At 36.1% G+C, this 27460-nt stretch overlaps 1 protein-coding gene across 6 annotated transcripts in view; it reads right to left on the reverse strand.

Annotated features, from left to right (window-relative positions):
• SNTG1 (syntrophin gamma 1) overlaps positions 1-27460 on the reverse strand; it is a 365935-nt gene that overhangs the window by 71314 nt on the left and 267161 nt on the right. For all 6 annotated transcript variants that reach the window (XM_075744109.1, XM_075744111.1, XM_075744112.1 and 3 more), the window contains one exon: positions 7886-7924. In XM_075744109.1, the coding sequence (XP_075600224.1) occupies positions 7886-7924 (39 nt within the window). The remainder of the gene's footprint in view (positions 1-7885; positions 7925-27460) is intronic.

Raw genomic sequence — 27460 nt, forward strand, 5'->3', positions numbered from 1 at the left:
TTTATTTCCCTCAATTTTAAATGTCTACAGTAGAGCAAGGTGTTTAGACTCCCTTCATTCATCTGCTCTATTTAAGCTTTTAATGGAGAATACAGTACATTCATCCTGATATTGACTAAAATCTGAACACAGATCTAACACAGATGTGGTCACTAAATTTGGTCATGCAAAACTTACCCTTACGGAAAGCAATTTTCAAGGACTGATATTAATATTGCAGAGAAAAAAATTAGCTAATACTTGTTATACTAATGAGTTAGTACTAGGAAAAAAAAGAGAAGATAAATGAGAAAAAAATGTAAATGAGGATGAAATCTATACTCAAGGCAAAATTCAATTTGCTGGACATGCAGAAATTATTTGATACACAGCTTGAGACTTATAGTTTGAGATTTAAATAAGAACTTGATCTAATCTTTTCTATTATCTAAATTTCCAGCGAGTGTCCAAATTACTTCCATCCTCTCATGAGCTATAGGGTATGCAGCCCTAGGATATAAGCATTGCTATTCAATAACTGCAACAAGTGACTCACAACATGAATGTTTTCTAGCTCATCAGGTAATCCACTATCTTCAGGAAGCAGTCTGACCTTCCTCTCAAAAGTCAACATGGTTTCCTCAGCCTAAAATCTCTAACTATAGTGTGTATTGCCCTTCTAAAACTTTTTAAGTCCTGAAGTTCAAAAGCTACTCTGGAGTACAATGTAAAGGGAAGAAAAACCTTTTCTTGGACAGAGGAAGCATAGTTTTTATAATAGAGAATGCCTCAGAAGCATCTAAAACAAAGAAACTATTCAATGAAAAGTATTTCATGTAAACCAAACTAACATGTTTTTAGATATAGATATAGATATTCCTTGTATTTTACACAAAGCTCAATAAAGTATAAATAAGCAACATAAGCCTTTCAAGGTTTTATGTTATGGAGTAATAAGCCATGCTGAGTGCCATAGATGCCTGACAATACAATGCAGGGAATTAGCACGGCATAATTTACACCCTATCGTGCACTTCTGCTTAATTTAACAGCAAGAACTCAGCTCCCCCTGTGTGTTTCTATAAACATTTAACAATAGAAGCTTCATTCTAGAGATTTTGCTTCAAAATAAGCTTGATCAAATCCTTCCTGTGACAACAGATGGTGATAGAGCAGATGTACCATAGGACCTGAAAGTTCAATAACTGTCAGTCAAGAGCTGCAGAATGGCTACTCTGAGAAACTACAGTAATGACATTTTGAAAAATAATTAATTCAACAGTCATGCAAAATCAAGAAGAAAAAATAATAATAAAAAAAGAAAAAACATACACCCAAGGAAGGGGAACAAAAACACTGTCCTTAATGTACTTCTAGAGTAATGACTTGATTTATTTTGAGGACATGTCACCTTTCAGTAGAACACTCTGTTTAATCATTCAATTTTTAAAATATTAATACCATAGCAATGTTATCTTGGAGGTTATTATTCTGCAATTAAAAAAATAAAATAAAATGGTGTGTGTTGTGTTTCATAGAGATGTTTATCACTAGAACAGATGTGTCCTATCAGTCCAGCTGAGCAATGCAATTCACCTATTTAAGTGTAATAGAGATGCAACGCATCTGCAGCAAAGGACATTGCCTTGAGTGACAGGCAAGCCAACCACTGTGACATTTGCGTGTATTCACCTTCCTAGAGCGTTTATAAGTTAGGTTTTATTAAATAAACTCACTGAGCTGAATTTTTAGAAGTGATTTTAAATGAGTTTGTTCTAACTGCAAAACTTTAATCAAGCTGAACAGCACCCTGTTAAGCCAGAATATGAAGTGACATTACATAGCTGATCTAGTACAGCTGCATGTAGTTGTTTTTATTAAATTATATCAAAAGCAAGAGAAAGTGGGCATATCTATGCATATTTGTGAATGTCATCAAGAATGTAAATATGCCTGTAAAACAATGGATTCATGACAACTGAATGCTGCAGAATCTGACATGCACACCTATACCCCAGTTTCTTGCCTAAGTGGGGCATCAGTTCATTATGCCATGATGTTATAAAACTGAGTTAAACACAGTTGTGGAGATGGAAACACTCTCTGTCTCATTCTCATATAATTTTCATTATAAACTGTTAACTTTGAACAGGACATCTACCAATTCTTTTCCCATAAATGCAGGAAAATTCTAGAGGGAAAGATTCTTCTCAAAAATGAAAATTAAAATTATTTAACGAGAATAGCTTATCTTCTACAGAGACAAGACAAATCTTTCAAAAATGCTCATGCTGCCTGTGGATAGAAAAGAAATAGTGTTCAATTTAAAGGATTATCGCATTCTTCCCCATTATCCTTTTTTAGTGAATTCAGCCTTGATGAAAGGTGGAGGGTTATAGCCTTTGAATTCATCTTAATAGAGATGAGACATACAGCATGGGAAAAGAAAGTTTTAAATACATTGCTCTGCTAAGATATTCTATTATCTGTTTCAGTGAAACCTTGAGACTTGACTTTGTGTAGTAAAGAAGCAAGAGGCTATTTATTGCATTTGTGAACGTGTATGTGAACAGCCAGAACCCAATAAAATGGAAAATCAGCTCCCTGGGTTTGCCAGGGAATCTGCTTTGTACCACTAGCTTGTTGAGTAAAACAAGTTAAAAGTGCAATCAGAAAGTGACCACTTTCCGAACTGCAATTTATAAACATTGTAGTTACTTGTACATGTAGGGACAGGAGGAAGTGAACTGAAGGCCAGACTAAGATTTAGATTTAAACCTTGAATTCCACTGCGTACCTAAAACAGATGTAACTAATTCATCCTCCTGGCATGGCAATCAGTAAGTGCCAAATCCCAGTAAAACCCAAAAAAGCAAATGAAGGTTATAATGTGTAGTAAAATCTCCAGTAGCTGGAGGCAATACATTTGGTTTCCCCCCTGAGAAGGATCAGATTTTCTAAGAAAGACTATCTAATGGTGCTTTCCCTAGATGCTATCAAATACATTTTCAGCTGAGATCAGCACATTCACAAACTCATGGGGGCTAACGGAAAGACTGGGAATTGAAAAGGAATGGGCAGTGCTTGTCCTCAACACAACAGCACAGTTTATTAAAGTAGGGTGTATTTTCCCATCATTTGGAAAGGGTTAGCAGGGAAGTCGATGCCACCTTTCAGAACTCACCTGCCAAATGATGGCTCTCACAGGAGCTGACATTTGCTGTAATCAGTATAACAGCTGAAGAGCAGTGATGAGCTCCAAGAAAAGGAAACATGCCTGTGTTTCTTCTCCCATCTTGGCTGATCAAATAGAGAAGCCTCTGGCTGAAACCTTGAAATATTCTATTCTTTGTGCCTCTCTGCTATGAGGTCTTTATTTTATTTGCTCTGGAATTATGGAAATTTTATCTATGACATAGTATTATTTTTAGTGCAAATTTAAAATATGCATTATGTTTTCATATTTTTTTTCTCAACTACTTGCTGATATTCTCTTAGAAGGTACTATATGTAGCCTGTGCATACAGTGCATACAGTGTATAGGAAATACAACCAATTTACTAATTTTTTAACACTTTCAAGTGTTCTTTTCATCATTGCCAGCTCAGAAAGGGGGAACTTTATTTCCATCTTCTCCTACAATCTTCTTCAACAACATTTTGTCTGTGTGGTACTCTTCCAGCATTTTTTCAACATCTTTCCACCCCTATTAAAGGCATTAACACCATTTGATGATCAGAGGGCTGGAGCACCTCCCCTATGAGGACAGGCTGAGAGAGTTGGGGTTGTTCAGCCTGGAGAAGAGAAGGCTCTGGGGAGACCTTATAGCAGCCTTCCTGTAGCTGAAGGGGCCTACAGGAAAGATGGTGAGGGACTGTTTATGAGGGAGTGTAGGGACAGGGCAAGGGGTAATGGGTTGAAGCTGAAAAATATTAAGAAGAAATTCTTCACTGCGTGGGTGGTGAGGCACTGGAACAGGTTACCCGGAGAAGTTGTGGATGGAAGTGTTCAAGGCCAGGTTGGATGGGGCTTTGGGCAACGTGGTCTAGTGGAGGGTGTCACTGCCCGCAGCAGGGGGGTAGGAACTAGATGATCTTTGAGGTCCCTTCCAACCCAAACCATTCTATGATTCTCAAAACTTCTTATTGCTTCATGCTGTCCATATAATTCTCACTTTCTTATCAATACTCATCACCTTTGAACTTTTAATTTCCAATAAATGTATCTTTTCTTTCTAATAATTTTCCAGACAAACCTACTTTCACAATTACTGCCTTAAAGGAAAGCTGCTACATTGTGTACAGTCTTTTCTAATCACTTTTTCTTTTCTCTTTTTAACTTATTGCAACACTGAGACATTTGGATAACACTGTCAGTGTTCCACGAGCTTGCACATCTATATAGGTTCATTTGTTTCCTCATTGTAATACCAATGGACCTGGCTGTGCCAATATTTTCTTCTTCAAATCAAGAATATATTCATAAATGAATTCTAACTGAATTGGTTCCTTGACTCTAGTCTGACAACTGCCTTCCCCTTTTTACCTTTAACAACTAATTGAAATCCACATGTATATATGTACATACTGATACATACATACATATTCATTTTATATATATATGTATATATATGCACACATAGATAAAAAAATTCCAAGTGAAAATAACCTTCAATTACCCTGCTAGTGCTTATAAAAAGCCCCATGGGTATTTGTTAAGCGAAATTAAGTATGCTTGTCTGTTTTTTTTTTAAGCATAATAAGATGAAGACTGTAGCTAAAAGATTAACTTGCAATGTTGCCACTGTTGATGGAAAATTCTGTGGAAAATTTTACTTAGATAGACAAAGGTATAAAACCCAAACCTCCACATGCAATTTTGATACTAGTAATATCTAAGTGTGAGAAAGATTTTAATCCCTTTAGTAACTGGATGTTTAGCAAAAGGATGATATTTGAGAGGAAATGTTAAATACTTAAATTTATTGGTGTTTATCAGGAATCTTTTAGATATACAAAGAAGAAATGTAAAATATACTGTAGAAATTTTGTCACTGAGGAAGAACTGAAAAGCCACATGATCTTACAAACCTTTTCCACCTATATTAATTAAAGATGGTACTCTAAAAATTCTTTGTCAATAGATATTTTTCAAAGAACTAAGTTTGAAAATGTTTCATTATAGGTGCTTAGAAACTGTCAGAGTTTGTCTTACTACTGTTTTTTTATTGAACAAGATGCATAGGGTGTACAATAAGACATAGAGGCATTTCCATCTAAACAGATAACATGCTTGTAGCTTGTACCAATCATTTTAGGCAAAATACATGGTAAGAAAAAAATCTAGAAGTAAAATCCCAGTCAGATTGGTTTCAGAGTTCAGGGTCGTGATGTGCTTGCAGAAAGAAGTTAAAACTAGCTATTTAACCTCTTAGACAAAAGTCTATTTTATTAAAATAAATGTATAGATGACAAAAGTATTCCAAATGATAATTTAATGTTCCAATAAATAATGATGTGTTAATGTAACAAGTAAAAAGGCTTGTTCCTTCCCTGCATATCATGTTAATGTCTGCTGCATATCACAAGATAGAAATTAACCTTACATCTGTGTAGTCTTTTCAGACTTTTCTCAGAAATACCTTATTTAACTTATATTTTGGTGATAATTCCTAGCTCCTTCTACAATAAAAAAATGCAACCTTCTTTACATAATGTAAACACAAAAGGGAGTCTGTTTTTGAAATTAATGTTCCCTTAAATTTCAAGACATCCACAGATCAGTAAACCTTTTTCTTTTCCAATATTTGATGGCAGTGAGACCTTATCAGTCTCACTGCTCATCAAATCAGCCTCTCTCTTTTCAGTTTGATCTTTTGGCTGACTTTCTTGAAGTGGTCCATGGTAATTCTTTTGGAATGTAGTGATTGATGTTGATGAGAGAAGAACGCACTAATTGTAGGCTGCCCTAACAGATAACGTGACCAACAAGCCGTTCAAGCCAAGAAAGTTATTTTTGCTTTCCACTGCAATTCTATGGAAGAGGAAAATGCCTTAATGACCATACATACCAAGAGTTCCAAACTAGCAGAGATCACTGAATCAATATGTTAGCCTGGTGGGACGTTATAACTGTTGTTTATATTGTTGTTATCTTTTTGGTTTTTTTTTTTCAGTAAAAGAGAAAAGCTCAGAATAAATCATAGTGAAATGGAGCTAGTTAATTATTTTTTGTTTACTAGGCATTTTGTCCTTCCTTCTTTTGAGATAGGAGCATTTCTTTGCCACTGCCAGCAACTGATGTTATAGAAACTGCTCTGAAAATGCCCAAATACAAGTGTTATCTTCAATTGCTGAATGTGACAAACCACTTCCTTTCTGTGACTTCAGGAGACAAGAGATGAAAGTATCTCAAAATCTGAGTAATTGTAGTGCTGACAAAGAAATGTGAACTAAGGGCAAATAAAAATGTATCTAATTGTTTAGTATGTTTTATTTATTCTAACTTCATTTATATATACCTATATAGTTGTTGTTGGTTTTGTTGTTATTATTATTATCATTCATTTATAATGAATTGTGGACCTTCTCATTAAGAAAGCAGCAAACAAAATAGTAATAACCTCTCCCTTGTGGTTTACACTCAGCACAATTCCATATTAATAATTCCATATTAATAATGTTGGACCAGAGATAGAGAACTGAAAAATATATTGACTGACTGAAGCTGGTTGTAAGGGAGGTGAAAGCACTTTTCTTCCTCAAATCTGTCCTTTTGAAGGCAAGTTTACAGCTCAGTCCTGTACGTATTTCTCTCCTTCTACAAGAAAGTAAATTGTTCTCACAATGAATCAGATTTCTGTGTTTCCTCTTACTCTAAATTTCTTAAAAATAAATCTCCATTATGTAATTGTTGTGATACACAGCACATGCATACTTAAGTTACTGGTTAAATTTACTAGACATCCACTCTGCCCACCACAAAATGGTCACATTTTTCAACTGTTGTGCTATATCACAGAACAATTAATGGCATTGCTGTAGTATGGGAATAGACTATTTTCCAAATTATTCTTTACAGAGTACTGAGCTTTATCCTGAATATTTTTATTTATTCTTTTCTTACATAGTTTTCTAAAATATATGCTGATCCTTTTGAGGAGGTATGGCTGTTGTCCATTTTCGCTATGGTCTCCGGCAACTAGAACTTCAGAATTTCAGCCCTTAACTTTGAACTCTCCGTAGGTTTGCTTCTTTAAAAATAAAAATGGAAAGAACAGATTTCTCAAGACACACAGCTCTATCCCTTAGTCCCATGGATCCAATAACCTGATACACAGCTGCAGAGAAGAGCAGCAACTGTGCAAGAAACCATCTCTATTCAAGGAATCTACCTCCCCTTTTATTAAGACATTGCAGTGCCTTCCAGTAATATGAGACTGCCAATGGATGAACTTGGAAACAGATGATGCAGTTTGTTCCAAATTCTGCTACCAGCCTGCTCCATAAAATTGTGCAAATATTATTTTGCTATGCCTTCATTTGGACAATAGAATTTATATATTTTTAAAATTTTAGAACATTGATGGATATTGGCTAATTCTGTAAAGCATAACAATCCAATTCCCCATTTTATAGTAAAATGGGTAAGATGCAATCTGAAGAAAACTTATATATATATGCATTAAACAGGTTCATTTGAAAACATTAGGCATGGTCTTACTTGACCAAACACTCCAGTTCCCTTAGACTTTAGAAAAAAATACCCATTTTGATCCTGTAAAGTACTCTTGAAAGAAAATCAAGTGAGAATTCTTAAGCTAGAATAATGCACAGCTACCATACAATTAAATGCAGTTGAAATGAGAATTATAAATGAAAAAACCCTCAAATTTTCTTTTTCTTACCTGCTGGTTTACGGGAAAATTCCTGTTGATTTTTTTAATCTATAAAAATAAATAAAGAGATAGATTAATACTCAGTCATTAGAAGAAAAAAACCCACAACATTGATTTTAGAGACATATATTAGACACTTGAAAAGAAAAGAAAAGAAAAGAAAAGAAAAGAAAAGAAAAGAAAAGAAAAGAAAAGAAAAGAAAAGAAAAGAAAAGAAAAGAAAAGAAAAGAAAAGAAGAAAAGATCCTGCAGTAAAGGGAGCTTTCTGACACAAAAGTGTCCAATACAAGAAGAATTCAGCATGGATCTTACCCATTCTTGTCATTAGTAGAATAAAAATGTTCTTTTTTTGTTTAAAGCATATGCTCTGAAAGCTTTTGAGCAAACCTAGTAAATCTAGCACGTGCATTCATGACAGGTACTTAATACCTAGAATATATTTTTTGCTCTCTTATGTTAACTTTTCACAATCGTTTTTGTAGCTGTGGGTAGATGAGTAAAACACATCTTTAAATTAAAGACATCGTCAACTGGGAATCAATTGTATAGTCCTGAAACCACAATGTAACATTTACACTGCTTCAACTAAAGGTATGATATCTATTTACAGTATCATCTCTAAACAGCTACACACAGAGATGTGAGCGGCACTGTGTTTTTCAGACTTTAAGAACAGACTGTTTGCTGCAGTGGTAACCTCTTTGCATTCTTCATGCAAATACTAAGCAAGTCTGGAAGTCTGTCACTGACATCCCACAGTTTCGCTATCAATAATTCTCATTGTCAAGAACATGCTGGCAAACAATTTCAGTTGGTTTTCAAATGTATCATGAATCAAAAGGGTCAGAAGAACATTTGCACCTTCCCTTCTTGGATGTGCATCAGCTTCAGTTTCCTCGTTTCTTCAATGTAAGTTAAAGGGAAGCATTAGAGGAGCTAGGACATTTGGTGGACAAAGTATTAAAATATAATGAACCCATACTTTATAAGATACCAATGACCTTACATGATTTCTTAAAAGAAGAGATGGACAAAAAACACAGGTTTTTGACAGAAAAACAGAGATATCAAGATCTTTGAGATTTATTCCTAAATCTGACATGAAATACACCAGTATGATAAATCATTGTGTTAGTAAGGGCTATTAAAATCCTTGTCAAAACTGTGTATTTCCTTCCAGTTTAAGCAAAGATTACAGTTAACACTGTGAAAAATTTAAGTTATGAAAGAACATTGTTAAGAAAAAGAGATTTTACTATTTTAAACAAAATACTGAAAATATCTCTTTAGAGGCAATTTACAATTACATATTAAATATTTTGTATTTTTGTTTACTTCATATAGAGAGATTGATTTTTTTAACAGAAATAAAGTACATTAGGAGCCTTGTGTACTTTTAAATGTTCTTGGGAAATGTAAATAAATGATTCAAACATCATTTTCTCAGTCACAAATTTTCAGGTCATTTTTAAAGTACAATCTAAGCACCTGCATTGCACAGTTGTTTTAACTGTTGTAACTTCGATGAATTAAAACACTCATGTTTATCTGTCAGGTAATATGGTGATGATTTATTGAAATGCATTATTTTTAATTACATCATAGTTTGCAAACTGCATCATAGGTGTTCAGTTCTACCTAAAAATTGTTAAGTGTGATTTATTGGTTTTAGGAACACCCTAAATGTTTATCATTCACATGCATAAATATTGGACGTTACATAAAACCCAAAGAAGTTCTAAAATTAGGCAGCAGAAGTCACTGATCTTGAAGATTATGAGACACTGTCTTGAGAATATGGAAAGAAAAATGTTAGCCGACATTGTTCTTCCCAGCATGTTACAAAATACACTGAGTAAAATTTAATCTACAGATTATGCAGATCCACCAATCCTTAAGAATCAAAATCTAAATGTAAACATTTTTCACAAATGAAGAGAAAAAAAAATAATCTTCTCTTACTTGATAGATTATCTAAAAGATAAATGTTCCTTCCGTCTTCCATAACATTACTGAACTTATTGTAATATTATTATTTATTAAGTGCAATCACAGCACACAACACTATGTTACTGATGCAAATGAATAACATTTGTTTTCGTCAGAGGACACCAGCAGGATACACTGAAAACATATATGCACATAACATTTTTAAATAAAATATACCGGCAGATACTACAGTAAGAAAGGCAGGCAGGCACTCTGTGAACATTCTTTGGAAAGATGTGTTTATCCAGAGCAATAAAAAATCAGGAGTATCACAAAAGGAGACAAAAGAAGAAGCTAGTAAACAAATTCTGTTCTGAAGGCAAAGATGCAAGAAGCATTATGAAAGCTGAATTGAAGCTAGTAGGAACTACCTACTTCATGTTCCAAAAAAACAGGTGCTGAGGGGTGAAATTCTATTCTGGTTCAACTTCCATGAATGCAGATTAGGAAAAAAGATCTAAGACACAGTAGTCATAATTCAGTCCCTTATCAGCTGACTGAAGAAGTTCCAAAGTAGCAGCTGACTGGAAAGACAAAGGGAAATATAACTATACTTTTGCTATTGCCAGACACAGGACTAGATGGATCATTGTTCTGGTTCAATATTAGGACTTATACTTCTTGTATTAGTACATAAGAAGTACTTAATCCATCTGGAAACTAAAAGTTTTCCTTTGAATCCTACATATAGGTAGAGAAAGAAAGGCCTGAGATAGTATTGAGGTCTCATCTGGAAAGTAGTCCTACAATTCTACAAACTTCTTTTCAAATTCTTGTTCTGACTACCTTTGTATTAGCCCATTGTAGGAAGTATACAGAGAGCTTGCATGTTTTGGTGAGCTTCCGTACATGCAGATACTTAATCTGGCTACTGCAGTTAAAGACAATAAAAAATTATTCTATAAATACATTAACAACAAAAGGAGGACTAAGGAAAATCTCCATCCTTTATTGGATGCAGGGGGAAATAGTGACAAAGGATGAGGAAAAGGCTGAGGTACTTAATGCCTTCTTTGCCTCAGTCTTTAGCAGTAAGACCAGTTGTTGTCTAGGTACCCAGCCCCCTGAGCTGGCAGACAGGGACAGGGAGCAGAATGAAGCCCCCATAATCCAATGGGAAATGTTTAGTGACCTGCTACACCAGTTAGACACACACAGATCTATGGGGCTGGATGGGATCCACCCAAGGGTGCTGAGGGAGCTGGCAGAAGTGCTCACCAAGCCAATTCCCATCACGTATCAGCAGTCCTGGCTAACTGGGGAGGTCCCAGTTGACTGGAGGTTAGCCAATGTGATGCCCATCTTCAGGAAGGGCCAGAAGGAGGATCTGGGGAACTACAGGCCTGTCAGTCTGATCTCGGTGCAGATTATCTTGAGTATTATCATGCAGCACATACAGGACAACCAGGTGATCAGGCCCAGGAAGCATGGATTTATGAAAGGCAGGTCCTGCTTGACTAACCTGATCTCCTTCTGTGAGAAGGTGACTTGCTTAGTGGATGAGGGAAAGGCTGTGGATGTTGTCTATCTGGACTTTAGTAAAGCCTTTGACACTGTTCCCCACAGCATTCTCCTGGAGAAGCTGGCTGCTCATGGCTTGGATGGGCATATGCTTCACTGGGTGAAAAACTGGCTGGATGGCTGGGCCCAAAGAGTTGTGGTGAATAGAATTAAATCAAGTTGGTGGCTGGTCACAAGTGGTGTTCCCCAGGGCTTAGTACTGGGGCCAGTTCTCTTTAATATCTTCATCAATGATCTGGACAAGGGGATCGAGTGCACCCTCAGTAAGTTTGCAGACAACACCAAGTTGTGCAGGAGTGCTGATCTGCTTGAGGGTAGGAAGGCTCTACAGAGTGATCTGGACAGGCTGGATTGATGACCTGAGGCCAACTGTATGAGGTTCAACAAGGCTCAGTGCCAGGTCCTGCACTTAGGTCACAACAACCCCATGCAACGCTACAGGCTTGGGGAAGAGTGGCTGGAAAAGCACCTGGGGGTGTTGGCTGACAGCCAGCTGAATATGAGCCAGCAGTGTGCCCAGGTGGCCAAGAAGGCCAAGAGCATCCTGGCTTGTATCAGAAACAGTGTGGCCAGCAAGACTAGGCAAGTGATCGTCCCCCTGGGCTCGGCACTGGTGAGGCCGCACCTCGAGTGCTGGGTTCAGTTTTGGGCCCCTCACTACAAGAAGGACATTGAAGAGCTGGAAGTGTGTCCAAAGAAGGGCAATGAAGCTGGGGACAGGTCTAGAGCACAAATATTAGTAGGAGCGGCTGAGGGAACTGGGGTTGTTTAGCCTGGAGAAAAGGAGGCTGAGGGGAGACCTTATTGCTCTCTACAACTTCCTGAAAGGAGGTTGTAGCCAGGGGGGTGTTGGTCTCTTCTCTCAAGTAACAAGCAACAGGACAAGAGGAAATGGCCTCAAGTTGTGCCAGGGGAGGTTTAGATTGGATATTAGGAAAAATTTCTCTACCGAAAGGGTTCTCAGTCATTGGAACAGGTTGCCCAGGGAAGTGGTTGAGTCACTGGAGTTATTTAAAAGGCCCATAGATGTGGTGCATGGTTTAGTGGTGGGCTTGGCAGTGCTGGATTAACGGTTGGACTTGATGATCTTAAAGGTATTTTCCAACCAAAATAATTCTATGATTCTATTCTATGATTCTATATTTGAGAAATAATTTTGGAGACAACAAAGGATGGCTAGTAGGAATCAGGAATGCTCCCCCAAAAACCAAAATAGTTGAATACAAATAATTCCTAACAGATGTCTTGAACCGATATATGGAAAAAAAAGATTTGTATATTGAGAGTTCTTATTTTTTGGCATGTAAGAGCACTATTGAAGGACAAATGGCCATATGAACTATGATCACAAACCTATATACCATCAAACTTCTTTCATATACTTTCTCGAAGGATTCAGTGATGCATTGAACACTACTAGCACAGCAGTAACAGATGGATATTACAAAGAAATACCAGATTTGTGCCTATTACATGGAATTATAGTGGGAGCCCTAAGGACAAAAGCACAAAACCTAGTCATCTCACATCTGTGATGTTCAAATAGTAGGACTGCAATTACTTTTCCTTAAATTAAAATTTAAAAAAAGGTTCATTTAGCAGATGAGTGACTTCATTTAGTCCTGCAATATTTAACACCTATTCCTAAGTTTGGACATTACCTTAATGATAATATTGCTCTTGTGCTTCTTTAAAGAAGGTACTTGTGTTACAAACAACACAGTTTCACAACAGTGAATCTCCATAATTAAAATATCATCAGCAACATGCATATTATTAAAGAGACAATGGTAACAACTGAAAGCCAGTGCCTGAAAAAGCTTTTACGGTCCCATCTGAAAGTGAGAAACATACGTCTGTCTAATGAAGATTTACTAGAAAGACTGTGAACAATAAAAATTGAAAAAATATGAAAAGAAATGACCCAGAAGGAGATATAAGAAGCATTGCTTCAGATAATGAAATGCAACTGGATAATTGTGTTTACATTATAATAGTGGTTGCTCATTACTGCAGTATCAATCACACTAAGAATAAAAAAGCTGGTATAGGTAATCATCAGTAAAACATCTACTCACAAAATAGTGAAATATATTCCTCTTGAGTTCCTCTTTCATTTGCAATTTAAAACAATTTTACTATCCACTAAAGAAAAACAGTTTGCAATGGAAATCCATCTAAATGCTTCATAGGTATTCAAATCCATTTTATTTCTTGTTAAGAAAACATACCTAGATTACTGAGTAAAGATGTAGTGTACCTAGCAACTATCAATCCAGTCTTCCTTTGAAGATATCAAGGACTTCCATCTGAAATATAACTATTGCAGATTACCTTAGCTAATATTTTCAAAATTATGAATTCTAAGTCACTTGTATTCAAAATACTTTAAATATAAACCTTATATGTGTTCTATAGCTGGAAACTAGATTCTAGAAGTTTTCAGAGGCCTCCAGAATACATTTTTTATTATCTGTCTCTGAATTCTCAACATTCAAGGAAAGTTTTGTTGAATTTTTTCAATAATGTTTTACTTAGCTGTTGCTATATACATTTCTCTATGCAATAGTGATTAGGACTTATGTTCAAAATGAAATAAAAGAAATTCTAAAATTTCAGAACTCTCACTGTTAAAAGAAAGATACAACAGGGAAATAAGTTTAATAGTTGGAAGGTAATGTTTGGCACTAGAAATCTACTATTCGTTTCCACAGACTATCATTGACTTACTGTGGGATCCTAAATTTCCAAACTTCACTACATGAGTTAGTTTAAAATAATATGCTTGAGTGATTACACTTTAGTTTAGTTTGACTGAGAACACAGCAAAATAATATTTAAAGTTCAGAATATGGTAGGAGTAGCAAGTCATAATGACTGGTTTAGTAGATGACAAAATGCAAAAGAAGCAATTCCATTCTCAAAATGCTTCTAGATCAAAACACCAACACCCTGGAGCTTCAAGATATTTACAGTTGTCAAAAGAAAGAGGTTAAAGTAAAGAAAAGAACCAGATTTTGAAGTATGAACATAGTGAAGAAAACCCTGGCTAACTCTCCTTCACCAAATCATGGCAGTAATACACATCTGTCTGTACAATAACCCATGAGAAATGCTTGAATATACAAACTATTGAAGAGGAAAATAATCTTATTAACAAGTGTGCTAGATATGATTAAGAAATGCCATTTATTTATTCACTTTTTTTTTTGGAAGTGGAATAATTTTTTTCAAAGCTGATATATAGTTTACAAGGGTAAATGTAGTACACAAGACTGATGTTTATTTAATGCATATAATTTTTGTGCTTGTTATGCAACTTGGATGATGACAAACAAGAAAGTACACATATAGAAATAAAACAAGGCTCTGTGTTTTTGTCATTTGGAAAGCATTTTTGTTATAATTTTGGTACTTCATAGCAGCTAATAAGGGAGTTAGAGTCATGAAGGAAAAATCAAAAAAATGAATATGTACTGTATGTACCTAGTGTAAGAGTGACAGCACTTGAGGTGATGCGATTGGTATTTAACAAGGATGGGTTTAAATGGGAATAATTATCTAACCTCGGATAATCAATCAAATGGTTGATTATCTGGTTTAGATGATTGATTAACAGGTCTGCAGCTCTTAGCCCCTCCGTCCACCAGTTATTACTGCAGAATAAGCAACCCCATGTCATTCTTCTAGCAGAAACCAGATTATTAAATTGTTAAAAAATTGTCTGTAAGTCTGTCCTGGTTTAAAACATCAGATTTCATGCTTTCTGATTTCTCAAGGAAATTAAATAATGTAGATAACTCCAATATCAATTTTACTTTTCACTTACAATTTAATTACAACATAACATTTAGACAATACAATATCTAGTATATAGTATTTACCTTTAGAAGTTTTCACACAGTGCCAAAGCAATGGAGGAAACAGTTTAGTCTAATGGTAGCCATAGTTTGTCTTACTCTAGTATTTCTGAATGTAGTTGCAAGCACTGATATGAATATGTTCATTCTATGATAATACAAATGAATAGAAATATATGGCTGAAAAACAACTCAGTAGATCAAAGTTCTCTGCCCAACCCATTTGTACAGTCCTGCCATGATGGCACGCTCAATGCTTTATGAGTCAATCTATTAGCAAGTACAGCTCTACTTAGCATCGGAAGTTTTCTTTATATCAAAGCAGACTCTTTCTGGTTGCAGTTTAAGCCCATTACTTCTCATGTAATCCATCACAGAAACAAAGAAGAAACTGCCTGCTCTTTGTGTAGTTTTTCTAAAGTTGAAACATTATTCTTTTCTTCAGGCTAAGCAGTTCCATTTTACTTGCAAGTTCATGCTATTGTCAAAGAAGCCAAAGTCCTCTTTGGTCACACTGCTTCTGCATATGAGCATTGTAGGACACATTTTTCCTGCATGACCAGAAGGATTGACTAGCACGTTACAACAGCTCTGACCCTTCAGTCTCCCTCCAAGGGTCTCGTAGTCACTTTTGATCTGCTTAGAGTCACAGTGAAATTGGTCATGCCCACATGAATGAGCAGTCCCAGTTAATTGTCATTTGGCTAGATGGCTTCGGCAACATCCCTCAGATTTAAGCTCCTGGGAGACAGAAGGCTTCCTACAATGTTAGGTCCAGTTAGGTCACTAGACCGAATTTTTCATCACCACAGGAGTGAGTCACTCATGACCAATACATCTCTTCCTCATGGGAAGGGTGATCATTAATCTCACAGCTTTTCCAGCCTGCCACGTTTTCATTTTATTTTTTCTCCACTCTCTCATTAGGCTTGAAATTTCAGTTACTGCAGGCAGTGTTGCAATGCATCACTGCCTGAGAAGGGACCATTTCCCTATGAAGATGACCTGTGAGTAGAAACCTCTTGTTAGCGAGGTTTTCCTCATTCACAGTAGGTGCTATTGTAGATCTTCCTGGCCTGTGGCAAATCATCTTATCCACACTCTCAGATTCCACATTTCACTAAGTTTGGCAGCTTTCTTATGTAATTTCTCTACCTACTTAAGAGATTTCACTAGCAGGTATGTTCCAATTGAGGCATCCTCTTCCCTCTTCAGCCTTCTTTGGGAAAGGAACTGCAAACCATAACTCTTACAAATTCAGTTTAAGATTTGGATTGAGACATCTATAGTTTTGGTTCCCATCTAAAGTCTCTATTGGCACCATTAGCAGGTGCTGGAAAAAAATTACCTCATAACAGAATTTATATTCTCGTCATCAGTTTGCTTTGTATATGGTATACTTGTTGAAGCTCATTACTTTCCTCGTTTTCCTTCCCCTAAAAGTCCTATTCACAGCTTTTGAGTGTCTTTACTCAGTCCTAAGACTTCTTGCCTTTTAGGTCCCTCTTGCCAACCTGGTCTTTTCACTTTGACTTGGCTGAAAGAGAATAAGACAGTTTGTTGAAGACTCCAGCTAAACCTGTTTTGTTCCTACGCTCAGTCTATGAGCAGGCTTCTGACCTTGCCCGTGAAGAGTTCACAGTTTGCCAAGGTTTGCATTATTTCAGAACTCCTCACTTTGGTAGCGATAACAACATTTGCAGTTCACACTCTGGCATTTAATAAGACAAAGTGGGTAGTAAAATGGCAGAAGAAATGGGTATTTTTACACAATTATATATAATACATGAGACAATTAACCCGCTTGACAGAACCTAATGCCTTGTAGAAATGTAGCTAGTGATTTTTAAAATACTTTTACTACTTATACTATAGCATATCAGTCTAAATGAATTCCTGCTGGCAAAGTTCAATAAATTAGCCAGTTGCCAGTGGCATAGACAAACACCTTTACCTGAGGCAATGAAGCTAAAGAAGCTTTCTGTAGTCTTTACAAGTATTATATCTTCCACCATCCCACCACCAACCCAACTTTGTTTAATTTGAGTGGATTAAAAATAAAATTATAGGAATGCCTAGTCTTCATTGTATTGTGTCACATTTCACTTTTTCTGTCTAAAAGAATTACACTTTTATTCTCTTGGAGCTCTCAGGAAGAACAGCAATATTTATGAGACAATTTGGCTGACAGCACCAGATAACAAACTGCTGGTGAGCAAGCTCAAAAAATCACCTGGTATTGCATTAATTAAATAATTTGGTTGACATAATATGAAATAGCTTCTGAGACATTAGGTTCACATGGTAATGAACTAGGTATTAATACAATTGCTAAAGGCTGATACTAAAAATAAAAAATTAAATATTTTCATGTCACTGTGAGGTATAAAAAACTTAGTTTTTCAGTACTTGTTTCTGCTGAAAGCTCACCATTCATCTGTATAAGTAATAGTTTTAAATTTCACTTGAAACACTACAGAAGTACTTTGTAGTACTTTTATGTTTAAAAGTCACATCCTCATATTTTGTAAAATACTTCTGGTCCCTCCTCCTTACACACAATGTACTCTGCATTCAGATTAATCACAGACTCACTCTAGCACTGTATTCAGTTATATTCTGAGCTGGTTTTCAATGAGAAACTTTTGCAATAAAGCTTCTGCACTGCCATAAGTAGGCAAGACCAGACTCTCCTTAACCTTCTTTCTCTCAAGCTACTGAGCCATTAGCTTGAAAAGTCTTGAATTTAGTTCCCTTCTAGAGAATGCAGTTCCTTTTACTTATCTCTAAATTCACCTCATAACTAAGAATTTATTATAAAATACTAAGCAAAATTCCTTATAAATATGGATTTTCTCAAGTATCTTCTGGTATTTATGAAAAGTAATGCTCATATACTGAGCAGTATGGTCATATACAAGTGTAAAAAGCTGTGTATCTGTGGAACCATGGCTGAAAGGCAGGCCAAGGGGCAGAATATGTCAAAGTACCAAAAAGGGTAGGGTATAATTATTTGCTGAAACTGATTAATTTTCAAGCTTAAACTTTTTTTTGTTTGTTTGTTTGTTTTTTAGAAGTGTGTTAAATACTGAACTACATTTGAGGACTGTTTCCATTTTGGCAACAATAATGTTAAATTGACATAGTAATAGTAGAATCATAGAATCATAGAATCATAGACTAGTTTGGGCTGGAAGGGACCTCAAAGATCATCTAGTTCCTACCCCCCTGCTGTGGGCAGGGACACCCTCCACTAGACCAGGTTGCCCAAACCCTCAACCAACCTGGTCTTAAACACTTCCAGGGAGGGGGCATCCACAACCTCTCTGGGCAACCTGTTCCAGTGCCTCACCACCCTCACAGTGAAGAATTTCTTTCTAACATCTAATCTAAAGTAGTAGTAGATGGTATATTTTTCATGCCTTGGATATGACCTTGTAGTTCTTAAACAGGAAAGTTTTGAATAAGTAAGAATTAATAGAATGTTCCGAAACCTCTCATCAATTACCAATTTCTTGGCATTAAGAATGACTAAGGCAAGCACTGAGGATACTACGAGTAAATTTAAAGATTACTTTTGCTTTAATGTGCATTTCAGACTTGCCTATGAGAAAACTATGAACTTTTATTGAATTTCACTGCGTTGTACTAGGCTAAATATCATCTCTGAAAATCATTTTTTAACAGAAAAAAAAAGTAAAACAAATTTCAAATCCATTTAAAATGACATATTTCTGCATGAGTGAGAGTTGTCAGATGGTATCTAAAGTTCAAGAAACATTTTAAAGATCTTTTATTGAAAGTGCATCTGTGTCAACAGATTTCAGAACAGCAACTCACTAATTGCATTTCAACAGTAAAAGAGATTGTTTTGTCAAAAATATAGATTTTTGTTATATCAATAGTTCTTGTAGTCCAAAGGAAAACATGATGTCATAAGTTAATAAATGCAAATAATAGCATTTCATCTTTTCCAGATATCAACATGTGTCGACTTCTCTAAGTTTCAACAATAAAAAACAATATCAAAGGAAGAATCATCCTTATGACATTTAAATTATCTGAATAAATTAAACAAATGATTTATTTTTACATAATGCCTTCTCTAGTTATTAGTGAAGTTTTTGTTATCAATCATGGACATTATCTTTCCTGAAAGAAAAAGGCATTGCACACGCATGCTCACAAAATTGCTACAGCACTATAGTTAAAACAAAAAACAGGAAACACATTATTCATCAAAGATATAATGAACCATGAAGACAGCGCATGAGTAGAAGAACACAAAAGCTGTAATTTACAAGTGAAATGCATATGTCAAGCTGCAGTCAAAACAGAAGATGTATAATGAATAAAATGATATGTGGTTACATTGTTATATATTGTCACAATGTGAGAATTAGCTGTACAAACTTACATTATTATAATAACACTTAAAACAGTAATATATATCAGAATGGTGTGTTATTTGGAGAATTTAGAACTAAACAAAGCAATTAAATATCTGAATATCATGCATATTCATAAAGCATAGGCTACTGTGAGATCATAAGCTCAAAGCCCAAGAAGAAAAAAATCCCAAAAATGAATGAAGGCAGCAAATCCTATATCAAATATAGAATTACTCTTTCACTATGAGTGCTAACTGCTCTTAGTGGTAATTAGGTGATACAATTTGCAAAAGATTGAATTTTGAACTGGTCATGACTGAAAAATATAGTAATGAAATTAAGTCATAGCTATATAAAAACAGTTTTTACCCTGAAACCATATTCATTGGGTGTTCTAAGCCACACAAAGTTTATAATTTCTACTTTAAAATTGTTTATTTCATCTAGAAAATTTCTGTACTCAGCAAATGGATTTAGACCAGAAGTTCAATCTTTTGTAGCTTATGAGTAATGTAATTAGCACACAGTTGGAATTATAGAGAATGTGTATATTTAAAACTCTTCTCATTAATGTGTAACTAGTCCTCTGACTGGTTTCTAACATGTTCTGACATTATTCAAGATTGTGTCACACTTATAAATGGTGACAATCATCTGTTTACAACTGACCCTTTCAGTAAATTCTGATCCAAAAGAGCATTCAGTACTCTGACTTTCTTGTTATCATCTACCAGTAAGTTTCTTTTCAATATGCAGTGAACCAACTTGGCTTCTCTGTTATCACTGGTGTATGGCAAAACTTCTTCTTTTCACCCTTACTGCTTCCCAGCTGAGGAAATCACATCTAGTCCTACCACCTTTCTGGTTTTACATACTCATGCGATACTTCCTAAGCCCACTGTTAGTAACAAATTCTACTCTGCTATCTTTCCTTTGTTTGAGGTTAATGAAGACTTCATCATTTAACCGTGTTCCTTCTTACACTTTCTCTTCTTTCCAGTAGACTAGTAGAGTATGGATCTTACAGAAAATATGACTATCTATTGATTTTTGATTATACAAATATGCATATGTGAAAATGTAAAAAACGTTCTTCAGTACTGGTAACACTGTACTGGTAAACTCCCCTGTGCTCTACTACTACTGAAAATATAGTAGTAAACAGAACAACAGAAACAAACGATATCAACTGCTAAGATGCTGATGACACACTGATAAAAAGAGTGGTGCTGTTGAAAATAATCCCATTTTTAGTATTAACTTATCTTGTCCTCTACTGCTTGGGATAAAAGACACCATTATGCAAAAATGTATGATTTTTTTTTTAAGCTGAAAGGTTAATGTTTCTGGAGCTAAAGGTTTCTTGTCTTTTCAAATACAAAACAAAAACCCATGCCTCAGAGCTGTAGTTCTGATCAGATAAAAACAACATGGCCAGTGGAGCTACACAGACCAGTAATGCGGCCAGTTGATTTTTTTATTATTTGCTGATGACTTGGACAAGATGCCAACTGCCTTCTGAAGTCACTCCATTGTAAAGAATGAATGGTATTACAACCAGGAGCAAGTGGAAAGTTTCTGTGAGTCTGTCTTTAGGGTTAAAAAAAAAAAATGTAACCATAAAATGCGTAAGCTGTGATTTGTTGTGATTTGTTCTATGAATTTACAAAGGTAATGCTAAGTGGGGTTTGGATCAGAAGACTAAATAGAGGTCAGACAGCTATAATTGCTTTAAGCTGGGTTTGCTCTGCAGCATATCCAGCTACGTAAATGGCAACTTAATTTACTGGTAGAACCATCTGCAAGCTTCAGAGAGTTCTAGCTGTTATCTAAACCTAGGGATTATTCTTTTTTTATTCAAATTACATACTATATTTTCCTGACTTCTGCTCATTACATTTTGAGATGAAAATGCTATTTATGGTTACTGTTTGGTAAATAAATGTGCTAATCTCCACACCGCTGCAGCAAGAGTAGCTAGCTTAATTAAGGTGCAGGCATACTTTGCTAAATAGTCAGGAGAGGTATACTATCTCATTAGGCAAATAATTTTAAAATTATCTGTTTAAAACTGCTCGTGAAGAGCCTTTTAGAATTTTGTTTGCTATAGTATTTTAAAATTTATAAATTATGTTTATACAGCAATATCAAGATCCATTTATGCTAATCTGGTGCAAAAGGAAATAATTCTGATGTTAAACATGCATACAGACTATAATTTATCAATTATTTAAAGAAAAACTGAAAAAGAATGTTCAGCTCCACAACTCCATAGGGGTTGTGTCAGTCTAAGGACATATTGCTTCTTGTGAAACACCCTATTTATGTTGTAAAAAACCTAACCTTTAAAATCAATATTGCTACTAATACAAAATGAGGCAAAAATTTAAATAGGATGCACAGAATATTAAAATATAAGTTTATGAGCAGCCTGTGTTTTTGTGCCTGGCAAAGAACAAAACAAGCAGTAAAATAATATATTCACTGCCTCTAACAAGTGCATCATATAAAGTATGTAGAGTTGAATGACACTGCTCACTGCTGAAAGCCCAAACATCTATGTAGTCATTGTTCACTTGTATAATATTCAGTAATTATAAAGTTAATGTCCTTCAAGATTTGCTTCATATTTTCATTTGCATTTCTGTGACTCCTCTTACAATAATAAACTTCAAGAGTTTCTTTTCAGACGTCTGGAGTATCTCAGGAAAACTTAGAGGAGAAAAATCTTTGTGACAGCTCACAATACCTCATGGAAGTAACTAATAACATTAGTAAAAAGGGAATCTGAAATGGTAAAACAAGTGTCTGAATATCAATTTCTTTTATCTCTTTGGCAGTACCTTTCTTCGTGAAAGGTCCTGACTAAAATGATACTCACAAATCCACGGATATTTTCCAATAAAATCAACTTTACTAAAGGTTTGTAGGATTAAACTTTTCATTCATTCTCCCTTCTAGAGTGAGTTTAGATTATTTGATCAGTTTGCTTCCATAATGTTTTAATTACCTCCCTCCTCTTCCATGAGTGGGAACCCTCAGTTTATCCTTCCCATAATGTACGTATGAGAAAAGGAATATTTTCTTCTTTCTGAATAGAATAGTAAAGCAACACAATGGATGCTAGTTCTTCTAAATCTACACAGCAACTGTAGGTTGGTATTCCAGTGAAGAAATATTAAGCAAATACATATCTACAAATGTCCAGTAAAACTTGTATTTTCCTTATACAATAATAATGCTATTACTTTTCCCAGGTACATCTACACTTGGGAAGGGAAAGCAGCAGCCACAATGAATGGGAAGGCAAACAGGAAAAGGAACACATCAAATATTTTCATTTATACCCTTTATTCAGCAATGACCGAGTCTGTTGATCATACAGAAAAAAAAAATTTTACATCAACCTGCCTTCTCCAAAGTGATGTGGGCTAGTTTTGTAGTAATATTATGACACAAATTAAGAAGCCTCAGAACTCCAAAATGGTGGAGAACACCTCCTATGATGTGAGAGCATCTCAAGAAGCACAGATTTTAATTTGTTCTCAAAACCTGAGACATTCTTGTTAGTTTTTAAAACTTTTGTGCATTGCAAAGGAAGATCTAAGCAGGCAGAAGAAGGGAAAAGGGTAACAAAGGTTTATCTGACTAAAAAATTCACAAATATAGAAAATACCCAGTTGCTCAGAAGACATCTATCTGAGGCCTGGTTTTGCTGATCTTTCTCTCTCATGGCATACTTGGCTGCAGAAGCTTGTGCTGACTTTCCTCTTCCTGCTTGTATATCCACCCTATGTTCCCAGCCTCTTAATTGTGCTAAAACAACCATTTGGGGGATTGCACTGTTTATGAGATAGTGAACCGAGCTGGGTTAAAAAATCTGCAAAAGTAAAAGCTGCCCAGTAGCATAAGGAGTGAAGTGTCTATGCTGGAGACACTGCTGGAGAACAGTGATGAGTGACGTTCCTCAGGGGTCGGTACTGGGACCGGCACTGTTCAACATCTTTGTTGGCAACGTGGACAGTGGGATCGAGTGCACCCTCAGCAAGTTTGCTGATGACACCAAGCTGTGTGGTGTAGTCGACACGCTGGAGGGAAGGGATGCCATCCAGAGGGACCTTGACAGGCTGGAGAGGTGGGCCCGTGCGAACCGCATGAAGTTCAACAAGGCCAAGTGCAAGGTCCTGCACGTGAGTCGGCGCAATCCCAAGCACGACTATCGGCTGGGGAAGGAATGGATTGAAAGCAGCCCTGAGAAGGACTTGGGGGTATTGATTGATGAGAAGCTCAACATGAGCCGGCAGTGTGCGCTTGCAGCCCAGAAAGCCAACCGTGTCCTGGGCTGCATCAAAAGAGGCGTGACCAGCAGGTCGAGGGAGGTGATCCTGCCCCTCTGCTCTGCTCTCCTGAGACCCCACCTGGAGTACTGCGTCCAGCTCTGGGGGGCCCCAGTACAGGAGAGACACGGACCTGTTGGAGCGAGTCCAGAGGAGGGTCACGAAGCTGATCAGAGGGCTGGAGCACCTCTGCTATGAGGACAGGCTGAGAGAGTTGGGGTTGTTCAGCCTGGAGGAGACAAGGCTCCAGGGAGATCTAATTGCGGCTTTCCAGTACCTGAAGGGGACCTCCAGGAAAGCTGGAGAGGGACTGTTTATCAGGGAGTGTAGTGACAGGACAAGGGGTAATGGGTTTAAGCTGAAGGAGGGTCGATTTAGATTAGATGTTAGAAAGAAATTCTTTATTGTTAGAATGGTGAGGCACTGGAACAGGTTGCCCAGAGAAGCTGTGGAAGCCCCCTCCCTGGAAGTGTTTAAGACCAGGTTGGATGGGGCTTTGGGCAACCTGGTCTAGTGGAGGGTGTCTCTGCCCACAGCAGGGGGGTTGGAACTAGATGATCTTTGAGGTCCCTTCCAACCCAAACCATTCTATGATTCTATGATTATATGTTCAATTTGGTCATGGTAGGTAATACCAGAGCACCCACCCATGATATGGGACATACAGTACTCAGGCTGCCAGAGATAAATATGTGTCTGCTGCACTTAGTCAGTACTCCTACTGGATGAATCCCACCTGATAGCCTTGATGAGAGCCCTGCCTTCTGCTAACCAGCATTGGCATGAATTTTCCATCTGGCTCAATGGACAGCGGAGAACACTGTGGAAGGGGGAGCAGAGCCTCAGCCTTGCTCTGCCTCCAGGCATCCTTTGGCCAGGTGTGAGACAGATGGCACCAGCCCTGCAGGCTGAGTAGCACCAGAGCTCCTGTCTCTTACATCAGGGTGACTCTTCCTACCTGTGGGCTGTTACGCTAAAGTTCCCTCTTGCCATTTCCTGTTACAAGTGGGAGAGGCACATACTTAATTCAAGGAGATTTAATTACCCGCTGGAGATGTCTGCATTCTTAATATAGTTAATGTGATAGAAGTAAGTGCCTAAGTTAGGAGGACTGGTTCATTTTCTTCAAGTCTTAAAGACATTTTCTTCTATCCATTGAGTATATAGGGAGTGTGGGTGGAGAGGATCTTGCCTTCTCAGGTAAAAACACCTAACATTTCTATGAGATCGCTTAATTTAGCTAAACTAGATTGAATTCCTATGTCTTTACAAAAAAGTAGGTACAAAAAGAGAAGTCTAGTTCTTGGGCAATCGGATACCAGAAAAGAACTGCTAAAACTCCTACGACAATGTTAAATCAGCTGAATTATGTAAGAAGCCACAGCATGTTGACACACCGTAGGAAGTTTTTCATCCTTTTTATTACCTTACAAAATTACCCTAGGAAATAAACACAATGAAAACAATATTTTCTGCTAGGCAGGTAACAGATTCTTCCCTGGAGAAAGCTGTCATAAGTCATTCACCGATAGACTTATAAACATTTTTGGAATCTGAACATATACTATTTTAATCTGCTTTTTTATCAAGACTTCTTGTCTGTACAAACAGGAAACCTATGAAACATGCAAACAAACCACCTCTACATAGATTATTTGCACATATTTAAATCTACCTCTGAATAATCTGATCTAAAGAAAAAAAATCCCTTTATCCTGTTATTTAAATGGTCAGTGCATTATTGAACCATGGGCTACAAAAATACTTTTTACTGATCTTCTATGTGGTTTCAGTGCATGACACTGCAGTAGTAGAATACCTATCTGTAATTTGAAATGGAAATAAAGTTTATCTTATGACATTCAAAAAGTAGTCTCATGAATAAAACTGGAATTTATCATGTTAACGAGCTAAATTGTGTATCTGCATTGACCTTACATCACCATTCTGCTAATATAGGTAAAAGTAAGTGTAAGGATTAATGGGCATCAAGTCCTTCCTCGGTTGCATTTTATGTTGTATTTTATGATACTGAACCATTAAGTAGTCACAGGTGAGATGAACAGGCATTCTTTAACTACCCGGTTGCCTCCTTTCCAGAAGTGTTTTATGATTTCCTCATTCTCTGTATCTAAAAATTAGTGACTACCTTTCTTATCACAGGAGATCTCATATCAAAATAGAATTTAGCAACCCAGTATGTACACTTTAGTCATAAAGTGCTCTTTTGACAGACTACCCAGGCATAACTTATAATTAGCTCATTAAAAACCAAAATAGTGGAATAAAGAACTGGTTATCCGCATCAAATATAAAAATGTATTGTCATTTTAATATCTATCAAATATCTGTGATTAATATGTTCTGAGACATTATTCCATATAGCAAAGGATTGCAGAGTTGATTTCAGAAAGACATGAAGGAACAAAAACCTGGTTTATATATTTTTATAAATTTATAATATTTTTCCTTCTTAACATTTAACACCTATTAAATCTTATTCTCTGTGTATATATTTGTATGTATATGTACATATATACACACACACGCAGAAGATTAAAGCAGTTTACTTCTTTTTTTTCCCTTAGTCTTAATAATAGGGTTTAATTTTATTATCTCATACTGTTCCTTCCCCAGGGTGAAATAACCCTGATGAAATTCAGGATTCTATGAAGAACACTGCATCTTTTTGGGACTTCTGCTTCACTTATTAGCAAAGTTCAAAGTTATTTGTATTAAATAATCAGGACAAATCCAGAAAAGCAAAAAGCTCTTCATGTTTAAGGCAGCCACATTCCCCAACGAATCTATCTTTATCCACTCTTTGCCACTAAGTTCATAAATTAATTCAAGAAAACTATTTAAACTAAATATTGTCATTCATGAGCAATAACAGTTATGGGATTCCTAACCTGAAACACTATCAGAAAGGGTGGAAAATCAGGCAATTGCAAAGAAGTCAATGGAAGCAGTACTTCATGTTACTTTCTAAGTTAGGTTTATTTAAGACCAAAGTTGTCTCAACTGATTCCATAAACGCAGTAAAGAAAATTTTCCTTCATTTCACTGTACAACAGTTCCTGATTGGTACAACTAGGAAAATACCTTTTTTCAGCCTGTAGAATTAAAAAAAAAAATAAACTGAAATGACTAAAAAAAGGGAAGAAAGCAGAAACCTCTCATATGGTCATTATAAACAGCTCAAAAAGGTAAAATCTCCAAAGGATATTCTGTAGTGCAGTAAGTCACAAAGTACCATGCATTAGAAAATGAGAATGAAACAAGATGCTTCATTCTTAATTTTTCAAGCTTGATTTCATGACCTCAATGATAGTCTTTGAAGTAAGTTTTGTATGCAATTACTTCATTTTCTGAAATAAACAACCTTGTGAAAAACAAAACAAAACAAAACAAAACACCAAAACAACCCTGCAATCATGTTGATCCCCACGCAGGTGACCAGCGCAGCTATAATTTCAGACTTCT

The sequence above is a fragment of the Balearica regulorum genome, chromosome 2 (genome assembly GCF_011004875.1).
Source record: "Balearica regulorum gibbericeps isolate bBalReg1 chromosome 2, bBalReg1.pri, whole genome shotgun sequence".
NCBI lineage: Eukaryota > Metazoa > Chordata > Aves > Gruiformes > Gruidae > Balearica > Balearica regulorum.